The sequence below is a fragment of the Miniopterus schreibersii genome, assembly GCF_964146895.1.
Source record: "Miniopterus schreibersii genome assembly, chromosome: 4".
Classification (NCBI taxonomy): Eukaryota; Metazoa; Chordata; class Mammalia; order Chiroptera; family Miniopteridae; genus Miniopterus; species Miniopterus schreibersii.
In genome coordinates, this window is record NC_138105.1 from 56,278,560 (window position 1) to 56,290,582 (window position 12,023).

The 12,023-nt window shown below is 33.8% G+C and overlaps 1 protein-coding gene across 4 annotated transcripts in view; it reads right to left on the minus strand.

Annotated features, from left to right (window-relative positions):
- NEK1 (NIMA related kinase 1) overlaps nt 1-12,023 on the minus strand; it is a 95,640-nt gene that overhangs the window by 54,446 nt on the left and 29,171 nt on the right. For all 4 annotated transcript variants that reach the window (XR_013998555.1, XM_081133928.1, XM_081133927.1 and 1 more), the window contains 5 exons: nt 5,405-5,464; nt 5,109-5,168; nt 4,962-5,009; nt 4,719-4,793; nt 94-254 (listed from right to left, as the gene is read on the minus strand). Coding sequence is in view for 3 of the 4 variants with exons in the window: in XM_081133928.1 (XP_080990054.1) it covers nt 94-254; nt 4,719-4,793; nt 4,962-5,009; nt 5,109-5,168; nt 5,405-5,464 (404 nt within the window). In the remaining variant the exon portion in view is untranslated. The remainder of the gene's footprint in view (nt 1-93; nt 255-4,718; nt 4,794-4,961; nt 5,010-5,108; nt 5,169-5,404; nt 5,465-12,023) is intronic.

The following is a 12,023-nucleotide window of genomic DNA, read 5'->3' on the forward strand; positions in this document are numbered from 1 at the left end:
CAGGTGATACTCCTCTATAGATAAATATGCACAATGACTTTTCCTACTTTCTCTGAAGCAAAGCACAAGTAACTTCTACAGAACATAGCCTACCTTTCTGGAAGCCTTCGGCCTTGTATTTCTCCTTTCCATTTAGCTTCATTACCTTCTCTTTGTTGCTGCATTTGATCAAAAATAGCATGATAATGTTCATATTGTCCTCGAGAAGAAAAAGATGATGGAGTCACAGCCCCTCCACTGCCAAAAAAGGTAGCCTAAGGATTAAAAAAAAGAGCTCTCACATGTTTATCTCATAATGCCTAAACTCGCATACTATCCTCAGAAGAAAAAAATTTCAACACTTGACTTTTAAAAAGCAATTATCTAATTTGAAAATATTCATAAACATACAGACAAAAGGAAAATGTCTTCCTACTATATTATAACCATTAACAATAAAAAAATAATATACTTTGTTACTAACAATAAAGCATAATTTAATGTAACAATCAAAAATATAAAGTGTCACTGAATTCATGCAAATATGAAAAAATCTGGTCTTAATTAACAGGTTTTGAAACAAAATTCTAGTATACATTTTATGTGATCCCATTCTTTTAAGTTTAAATATGTATAGCTTATAAGTAAAGCAGAGCTGATTTTGTAACACTTAAAATTATATTTAACAAAAACATTTGAGTATGGTATTTAACGTACCCAAAATCCTTCAATTCAACAAGCAATGAAGATATAAACACCACTGAAACACACTCTAGGTATAATTAAAAGAAGCAAAACATCATGTCGGTCCTTAAGCACAAAACTAGAAAAACATTTCATGCCTGTGGCAAATGAATGGTCATAGGCACACTGTAAAGCAGTAGGTACTGATCAAATTCACACAATAGAAAAAAATTTGTCAGAAGTAAAAATTCCTTAAAATAAAAAATTACAGAAAAAACACTGGAACAATATATTGTAAAACCTAGCCTTGAAAGCAATGTAAAATAGAGAGAGATGAAATGAGCCAGGATATTAAAGCAAAAATAAGCAATGTATGTGTATATTTGAGTGTTGGCAGTAGCAGCAGGAATTAAGACAAATATAATTAGAAGGAAGGCAAATGGAGAGCAGTAAGCTTGGTCATAAAAGGTTGGTATAGCTAACTGCTATTAAACCTGGGTGGTTGAGTTCACATAATAAACAACAACAGAAAGCATTTATAAACTTTCTAGTAGGAGTAGCATACAAAAACAGTTTTTAAGAAGTTCAGTAGGTCAAGTTATGCATGATAAGCAGGAATAAGAGAGAGAACAAAGTTGAGGACTAATTAAAAGGCCTGTTACCCTGACACCAAGCTAAGAAGCCTAGAAATAAAGGCATTCAACCAAAAAGTAAACGCTTAAGGGAGTTCTGGATTGTCCTGGGAACAAGGAAGGATAAAGGCAAACACACAAAGATGCAACCTCAGACACATAAGAACTCAAGCACACAGAAAACGCAAAGTTAGAAAATAGAGATATACAAAAACAGGAAAGAGTTAACAAGAAATTAGTGTATAACGTTAGAGACGTCCTGGTGGAAGAATATCACTGAGATGAGGAAATCAATCACCTCACACGCTGAGGTCAAAGCACTGAAAACAAGACAAACTGCTATGACTAAGGTTAAGTGGTAGCATTAAAAAAACCCATTGTTTTGTGAAGCAATGAGAACAGAATCCAGAACACTGACAATAATGGAAGAAGGGCTTCCACATGGTAATATCTTAAGAAAGAAGTCTGGCTAAGAAAAGATACAAAAATAATATTAGAATCAGCCCGGCCAGGCGTGGCTCAGCGGTTGAGTGTCGACCTAGGATCCAGGTGATCGGGGTTCGATTCCCAGTCAGGGCACATGCCCGGGTTGCGGGCTCCGTCCCCAGTCGGGGGCTTGCAGGAGGCAGCTGATCAATGACTCATCATTGATGTTTCTATCTCTCTCCCTCTCCTTTCCTCTCTCTGAAATCAATAAAGATATATAAATAATAATAACAATATTAGAATAAAATAAAAGAAATTCCAGTGTACTCAACGAGATAGAATTTGTGTTAACATCTTGACATAATAGGTTGCATATAATAAGATTAATTTTTTAAATATCATCTCAAGACACATATAGAAACTGATTAAAGATGTCTGCATAGCAAGAGATGAAAGTTGCTGGGAATAGGTAAGATAATCAGGCAGGAAACTCCATCCAGGTATTCCTCACACACATGTCCAAAACGCACATCTCAAGACCAGAATCAGAATCAGAATTAGAATCAGAATCAGAATTCTGGTTAAACGCAGTCACATCTCCTAGGAGAGTGTTTAAGCTTTGAGTTTGGTATGGTGCTAACATCATCTTAATTTGAATTTGAGTGTTTTAATGTTTTTCTTTAACAAAAGTATGTAAACATCTCTCAAGGTCCCTATACTGAAAATAATGTTGAAAATACTATACTACAATACTGAAGCAATATAAGAACAGGTTGATGAATTCTGACAAATGTATATACTCGTGGAGCCACTACCAAAATCAAAAGCACATCCATCAACCCAGGAAGTCCCCTCATGTTCCTTTGAAGCCACACCTCTTCAGTCCAACAACTACTGCTCTACTCTGTCATATAGAGTTGCCATTTCTATAATTTCATATAAATGGAATCATGTGACCTGTACACTTGTGTCTGGCTTCTTTTACTCAGTATAATATTTGGATTGTTCCATGTTGTTGCATGTATTAACAGCCTACTCCTTTTTACTGCTGAATAGTATTCCAATATATTTTCAAACAATAGATACTCCACTTAAATATTATGATCACCACTACATCTGTGGAATATTTCATAATTTTTCTAAAAACACATTTATAAGAGATACATAAAAAATGGATAAAGCAAAAGTGTCCCAGATTTTGCAGATACTCAATAATCAAAGACAGTTGGCTATTTATACTGTGAATAATGTCTTATTATTTAGAGGTATATAATAATAATAATTTTCAAATACTTCCCTTAATATTTATTTTTTGTTTCTTCTTTATTCTGGGGATTTCCTTAATTAGATTCATATTACACTGAGCCTCCAAGTCCTTATCAACTGTTCAGAAATCAAACAGCCTAAGAAGTTATATATGTCAAACCCCACTGGAAATAAGAAATTTTTTAAGGTAAATAAGTTGCTTTATTAATGCTCAATGACAGCATTATAGATTTTATAAAGTAAAGCAGAAATCCGTTAAGTACATGGTATCTAACACTGAAAAATTGTCTCAGTTATCAAACAACATTGATAAAACTGGACTTTAGGATTAAATACAGCTTTAGACATCATAGTAAAAAAAGATATTGTACTGCACAGAAGATATACACAAAGGGAGACAAGAAATAATCAAATTCTCAACACTAATCATGGACTTGATATAAACTACTTGACAATATCTGAGGGCCTACACTTTGGTACATTTTTACTTTCCAATCAGATAAGATACGAGGTTATTTTAGAAAGCGCCAAATTCTGTCCAAGTCATTCCTTACCATTCAGGAGGTAATAAGTTGTACTTCATAGTAGATAGTAAAGTACAAAAATAACAAAGTAAAATTTTAAAATAAATTGTATTATTAAAGATTATATAAGTCTATACTAATATAGAATTAGAAAAGTGACTCTTACTGAATTACTCATATGTAATATAAAAAAACTTGGGTTTTTTATCACCGTTTGCCATAAAATAAGACCTAATTAAGGAGGCTGCTATACCACCATATTTACAAGTTCCACCAATACTGAAGAGGGAAAATACAAGGTGTGTACACCAGGGCCGGGAATTTGGGGGACCATCTTAGATGTCAGTCTACACAGATATGTAAAGGATGCTACAAGAGCAAAAGAGGAAATACAATATAAAGATTGGCAGAACAAAGAAAGAACAGGACATTAACATATGAGACCTTCCTAGCCAAGCTCCAGGCACTGTTCTTGATTTTTTTTTTAAATGAAGAATTTAAGGTTCAGAAAACTTAAGTAATCTGCGTAAGTTTACACAGTCTAGATCTATCCAAAGAAAATGTTTGAATGAACAGGTCTGGGTAAATTGTTAGCTAGGTAATTGGTTATTTAATAACCAAATAAGAGTTGGCTTCATAGTTGTTGTTTTTAAGGTTGGAAGTAGGAGTGAGAGTGAGGAGGTAGGGAAGGGTGCTATCAAATAAAGAGAAACACAAGTGCAAAGGCAAAATTCAGTAGACTACACAAAGTGAGGAAACCACACGTATGGTCTTTAGTTTGGCCTGACTAGAGCATACAGTGTGTGGTAGGGAATGGATGGAGATAAGCTTAGAGAGGTTGGTAGCGCCAGATGAAATGGGTCTTCTGAAAATTTAATCTTTGAGGATACATGGTGCTACAGAGGATTTAAGGCAAAGATGTGACATATTGTATTTGATTTTAAATAGATTCCTCTGGCAGGAATAATATACACAGCCTTTACATTAAACTTTTAAAGCAATTTTAATAGTGTCACATATTAGTTATCTATAGAAGTTATGTATCAAATAAATGCAGATAAACTAAGAATTCATAATAGATGCTGAAATATTCTAGATAAAGCGTAAATGTACACCAAAAAAGAGCCAATTATATATATTTTAAAGAGCAAGGTGAAACCAGAAAAAGAGCCGCAGTAGTGTAACTATATTGGTATCAAATGCCTACCTTTACTTCACCACCTCCTCCAGCACTTAGCACGTTTCTCCATCCTTGTTCCCTGGCCCTATTTATTCTCTCCAACTTTAGGGGGAAACAAACAAACAAACAAAACACCATTTCAAGTATTTAACATAAAATACATAAAATACATTTAGTAATGAAATGGAAATTGGTGTTCTTTCTTTTAAAAAAAAAGTGTGTGGGAGGAGAGCGTGGAATATACCATAGAAAAATGAATTATCCTCTTACCCTTTCCTTTTCTTGCCTTTTCAACTGTTCAGCCTTCATTAAACTAATCTGTAACAATTGTAAAGACAAACTTCTTAGAAACCTTGAAACTAATATCATCTACAGCTTGGCAAGGGAAGGGAAGGAAAGTAAGAGCAAAAAAACTACCTGATCTTTCTGTTTCTTTGCTTTATCAATAAATTCCAACCTTCTCTTTCTTGCTGCTTCCTTAAATAAAAAAGAGTATTTTTATCAATAATAGCTTCTACTTTTATCAGGAAAGTTAGCCACCAATGATAGAGGTATGCTCAGGGAGGTTAAAAAAAAAAAAGAGAAAGAAGTTAAAGGTTTTTTTTTTTAAAAGAAATAAGGAGGAAAGGTTTGAAGGTTTTCTATAGCTTTTGTTTCTTTACTTATAATTATTTTTGCAAAGCTTTAAAATAAGCAGACAGATGTCTTTATACCTCAAACATTTTCCTCCTTTCTTCTCCAGGATTCACTTTCTTCAATGGAGTTTGATGGGCCTGGACAAAAAGTAAAACTACAAATTAGATAAGGATTTGTTATCTACATTTGTATCTGCATTTGTTTTCTACAACCATATACTTAAAGAACAGTAGCTTTCAAGCTTTTCCTAAAAGTAACCCAAAGTAAGAAATATATTTCATATCCAGACCCAGTAAAGATACACACACACTCCAAAAGTTTCATAAAATACATTTACTATGTTTAGTAGATTGTTACTTTCCATTTTTTTGCTTTTTAAAAAGTCCCTGCTCTTCACCCACTAAAATAATTTTGCCACCACTAACAGATAGCAATCCACAGTTTTAAAATAGTCAAGAGAGCTCTGGGGGCACTATTACTGAAGTACAACGGTATAAAAATACAACTGTAGATATTCCTTTTCATAGTATTACAAACACACAGTTAACATTTCAAAATATGTTCTATGTATATAAAATTTAAACTAGTGGGAAATGCTACCCAGAAGCTTTGCAAAAATACATATTCCTTCCATACAAAGGAACATTATTTGGCAATAAAAAGGAATAAAGTACTGATACATGCTATAACATGGACACATGCTACAACCTTGTAAACATGATGCTAAGTAAAAAAAGCCAGTCACAAAAAAATCACATATTGTACGATTCCAGTTATATGAACGATCCAGAATAAATGTATATAAGGACAGAAGTAGATTAGTGGTTCCCTAGGGATATGGGGGTGGGAGACAAATGGGGAGTGAATGCTAATGGGAAAAAGATTGGGGAGGTGGTGATAAAAATGCTCTAAAATTGATTGTGGAGATGGTTGCACAACTCTGTGAATACACTAAAAACCATTTAATTCCAAACTTTAAATGGGTGAATTGTATAGTATGTGAATTATATATCAATAAAGCTGTTTTTAAAAAATACACATCCCCAGAAGTTGCTAAATCATAATTTCTGGACCTGGGGCCCTACCTTCTGTATTTTGACAAGTTCCACAGGTAACTCCTAGGTAGCAGGTCTAGCACTTGTGTCAAAACTGGTGAACCACAAAACCAAACAATTTAAAAACATAAATGCACCCAGCTGGGCATGGCTCAGTGGTTGAGCATCAACCTAGGATCCAGGCGATCGGGGTTCGATTCCCGGTCAGGGCACATGCCCGGGTTGCAGGCTCAATCCCCAGTCGGGGGCATGCAGGAGGCAGCCAGTCAATGACGACTCTCATCATTGATGTTTCTCTCTCCCTCTCCTTTCCTCTCTCTGAAATCAATAAAGATATATTTAAAATAAATAAATAAATAAATAAATAAACGCGAGTATTATAGATTCTTATTATAAATGACCAGCTTTTAAATAGATTACACAATAATGCAGAACAAAACAAGAATGTTTAAATAAGACACCTATATACTCTTAGGTAAGTTATATGAAGTCATAAGTTACAGTCACCTTTTTATGTTCTGTATTGCTTTACATATAAGATACTCAAATATTTGTGAAATAAAAATATCAAACTGTTCCTCTGAGTTCATACAGGTATTTTCAGAACACTATGTCTATACAGAAGAGAAAAATATGGTAACACAAAACATTCATACTAAGAGAAATGTTTTTTGTTTCTTTTTTAAAATCAGAGCCAAAATACTGAAATGTATTCACGGAGCACCCTCTGGTGGCTTAACTACTCCTCTGTTTTAACAGAAGTCTTTAAAAATTAACTGATTATTACAGGAACTGGAGCAAAGTTTTATGCAAGTATTTTATGATATACTGAATAAGAATAACTTAATACATATTAGCTTAAAATTTGCAATTAAAATTAAATGAAAGATAATATAAGCAGTATGTTTTTCCTTATGAACTTCTCATTTTTAAGCCTGATAGAAAGTTTTAAAAATCTAAAAGATGCTTCTTTAGATTTTCAGGAAAAAATTAAGTCTTAAAAAAAAAAAAAGTCATGTAGCCCATCTGGGCGTGGCTCAGTGGTTGAGCATCGACCTAGGATCCAGGCGATCGGGGTTGGATTCCGGGTCAGAGCACATGCCCTGTTGCGGGCTGCAGACGATCAATGACTCTCTCATCATTGATGTTTCTATCTCTCTCTCCACCTCTCCTTTCCTCTCCCTGAAGTCAATAAAGATATATTTTTTAAAAATTTTTTAAAAAGTCATGTAAAAGCCCAGGGAAAAAATTTATTTTAAAAAATCTTATTTAAATAATTTAGATATTTTGTTTTTCCCCCTTTATACCATTGTTAGATTTTTAAAAACTTTTCGGACATTTGACTGCCACTTCTTTTTTTCTTTTTATTTATTTTCCTCTTAAACTTTTTTTTTTTTTAATTGTGGTAAAATAGACATAAAATTTACCAATTTAATAATTTTTAAGTACAGTTGTGTAGCATTAAGACACATTGTGAGCATACAAATGTAATTTTAGATGAAATATTTTTGAAAAAGCAATATGATACTTTCAGTACTGATGGTTACTTAGTTCTCATTGTTCTGGTTTAGAAAATCAAATTTATTTGCCTAAAAAGTTTAAGGGCAAACACCTGACCTGAAATCCAGAATGCATAACTATCATCTGAATCATTTATGTGTCATTCAGAGTATTTGATAGAATATCTATTATTCAGAATATTAACTAGAATCTTAAAATTCCAGAGCATGCTGCTCTTGCATATTGACTAATATTATCTGAAAATGAGGGAAACATTAAGAAAGTCAACATATTATTTGATTCTATTAGCCATATGAAAGAATACATTATACTCTTGGCTATAATTTTGCCCAAAGGTGAGGGGCCTTCTGTTATATCATTAATACAATCTCACTTAGAGTTCCAACCTCTCCATTCAGTCAGGCTAAAACTTGGTCAAAAGATAAGACAACTGCATTTCTACAAATCCACCCAAGTGTGTATTCCTTATTGAGCTAATGACATAAAGATACACCCCTCCCCAATGATAGTTTCATTCCCTAGAAGGACAGGGATTCTGCATGTGTACAGCCAAATGTTAAAATGAACTGTAGTTGTAATAATTGCCATTTTGGAACAAACATCTCAAAAATTGTCTATGAAATATCTTTACTTTGAATTCATATTTCACTGAACTCCATTAGAAGAAATAAAACATTTCCAAAACAATGTTGATCCAGGGCATGATTTTTAAAAAAAGACATTCATAAGAATGCAATCTGATTTCATATCAATGAAATATAATACAACCACGGATAATAATAAAAATTTACAGAAAGTATATATAACATTAAATAATATCAGAATATAAAACCATCTGTATGGTATCAGAGCTACTACATTAAAGATACAGGCAATATATATCTGAATAAAAACTGGAAGAGCCAGCAACAAAGTTAACTTAAATGCAATGTTTGACTACTGCGAGTACGTTCCTTTCCTTTCATTCTATAAAACTGTCGAAAGTATACTAAAAGACTACAGCAAATTTACTAAAATATGTGCTTTATAGAAAAAGATTTCATATCAAAATTATACTACTTAAATTACTTCAAAGAACCAAGTAACTTTAATGAAAATCAAGTTTCTAACTCAAGAATTAGACATATATGTAAGGGATCAATTTCTGCTCCAATTTCTTGTCGTCACCTCACACTGCAGTGTAGTTACCTTCAGCAATAGGAATAAAGGCTCAAAACACTGGTCTTCTGACTGCGTCTAAAAGCAGGATTTTTATTTGGCCTTTAACCCTATTAACTGCTGTTAAAATATCAAAAGATACTGCTTTACTGATTTGGAATGCAGTTTATTCAATAATTTATTGATTCATTGTTTTAAAAAAAGGAACTCATTAGACTCTTACTTTGTGCAAAATGTATAATGCACGGCTCCTAACTTCAGAGAGCTGACGGTCTAATAAAAATAACATTAAGACAATACACACAAGGGGATAAAGCAATTCAAGTAAGAAAGAAATTATTTTCCTGCCTTTTTGGGGGTGGGGGTACAATTAGGAAAGAAACAAGAAAGGTCTTTAAAAAGAACAAAAACAAAGGGTACTTGAGGTGTTTCCTACCTCTCTTAGATCAGTTAAGAACTATTTTTTTTAATCCTCACCAGAGAAGATATATATATCACTGATTTGAGAGAGAGACAGAGAGAAGGAGACGCTGATGTGAGAAACATCGACCAGGGATCAAACCCGCAACCTATGTGTCCTGACTGGGAATCAAGCACACAACCTTTTGGTGCATGGGACAACGCTCCAAACAACTGCACCACTTGGCAAGGGCGATTCGTGAAGAGCTTTGAACATCAAAGCCACACTGCCAATGTGACAGTCTCCCAGGCCCTATGCCAGCAATATGTTTTTAATCCAGAGGTAACAAAGTGAGCAGACATCACACAGCTTGCTCTTTTTGCCTTTTTTCAGGACTTTATCTCTTTATTTGCACTGTAAGATTTGAGGAGAGAAATATGATCTTTACTTTTGTACTCTCTAAGGACTTACAAAATAATCCAGTATCGATGTGACATATACCTAGCTAGATAGATAGAGAGGCAAAGAAAAGAAGAACATTTAAAAAGTGTGTGTGTGGGGGGGGGGTACATAATGAACAAAGACAAGAAAGAAAAGAATATACAGGGCTTAATTAGTAACTAGTGCCAAGTCTAATTTAGCTCAGGCTCAAAATTTAGGAATATTATGGGAGAAAGGTGTGTTGAATGCAGGCCTGAATCCTGAAAAGTCAATACACAAGCATGAGTAGGACATTTATTTGGTAGGGTAGTACTTTGCCATTAAATGTTTTCTCTATGAACATAACTTATGTTTTTTATGTCAGTAAGCCTGACTCTAAGGATCCTTAAATTTGAAATTTGGGGTTACAGCAGGAAGTTAAAGGAATTATATTAATTTTTAGTATCTTTAGTATTACTATTGATAATAATTTTAACACACTGTCTTTCTAACTGAACAAAATAGTTACTAAAACTACTTTTTTCCTGTTGACCATATGAAATAAAGACACATTTCAGCTTTCTCAAGAGACTTGACCATTATTTTTTCTCTCTCCAGGTTTTGTTTTTTAATAGTTATCCATTTGCTAAAAGGAATAACAAAGTGGCTTTTGTGGAGGGTTTTACTACAATTTTTGGTTGTTCATTCATTCTTGTAAAGAACATTTGAGTGACCTGACAAAGTATAAGGTATTTGCCAGGAACCAGTGAACAACAACAAAAATCCCTGCTCTCAGGAGCTTTTGCACTGTAATGGAGACCGGCAGGCAGCAAGCAAATAAAGGAAAAATACATAGAAATACATTCCTATAATGTTGTAGAAGAGAGCCAAAAGCCCTTTAGAAGGCAAAAATAATAGTAATAATAACAGTACATAAATTGCAGGGTTGACTACAGTTGAGAACACATCATCCAAAGTAATAAAAACAAGGGCAAAATATTCAAACAGATATGACTGACTCGCAGAAGTGGTGTTCAGTGTAGAAAAATTTTCTTCCAATTGTTTCTATTTTCTCAGTGAAATAAGCAAGGTCATTAGCCTAAAGTGAAAAACAAGGAGAAGATAAAATAAATAATCATCTAGAAAATGGGAGAGTAAATGGACTGAGGAAATATAATAGGGAGCCAGAGGTCCTCAGAATAGGGGCAAGAGAGTTGAGATTTTAGAAATTATAATGTGAGAACATGGAATTTAAGCCAGAAGAGAAAAATATAAACTAGGATGAGATGGACAATGAAAAACTAGTAAGTTCCACAGGTCCAATAAGACAAAGAAGTTTTTGGAGGCAGAGCCTTTGAGGAAGGAGCAGGAAACAAGAAGTAGTGGTCAGGGAGTGGGATGTTTATTATTGAGACTAAGGAATAGTTGCTATTATTAATAATATCAAATTGGATGGCATGACTACAGGTGCGAGTTCTGAGGTATGGTAGGAGATATGATCATTGATAGAAAACACTCAAGAAAATAAAGGCCATGTACCACTGGAAGGGTCATCTTTTCTGGGTATTGAAATCACCAAGAATTATGACAGTGTTGAGAAGAGTGACACTAAGTCAGGTATTAAACTCTTTCAAAAATGAGAGTTCTGCAGATGACCCTAACATGGAGGGGTAGCAGGTGATTTGGTCCAGTGGCAAAAGTGTCAAAGCTTGGGGAAGGGGTGGATGGTTAGAGCAGGAAAGAGTATGGCAATGAGAAGAAAAACACCTCCCTCATCCTACCCTAGACTCAGTGGTATTAAGGGATTAGAAAGAAAGTAGTCACCAAGTAAGACAGCTGAACAACAGTGGGTTCAGAGACAAGCCAGGCTTTAGGACAAAAACAGTGAGGGCAATCTTTAGAAGTTTAGAATACAAGGGATTTTGCTGACAATGTATTATAAGTGGGCTTTGTGGATATATTTATCTACCTGTGAATTCTCAAATACAAAATTTTCCCAGATTTTTATCAAGTGTATCACAGATATTAATTGTTTTATGCACACACAAAAAATGGCTCTGCTTAGGTTGTTAAAAAGTGATTTCATTTATAACATCATTTTCTTTTTACTGCATCAACTACTTTAGTTAATATATCTACTCA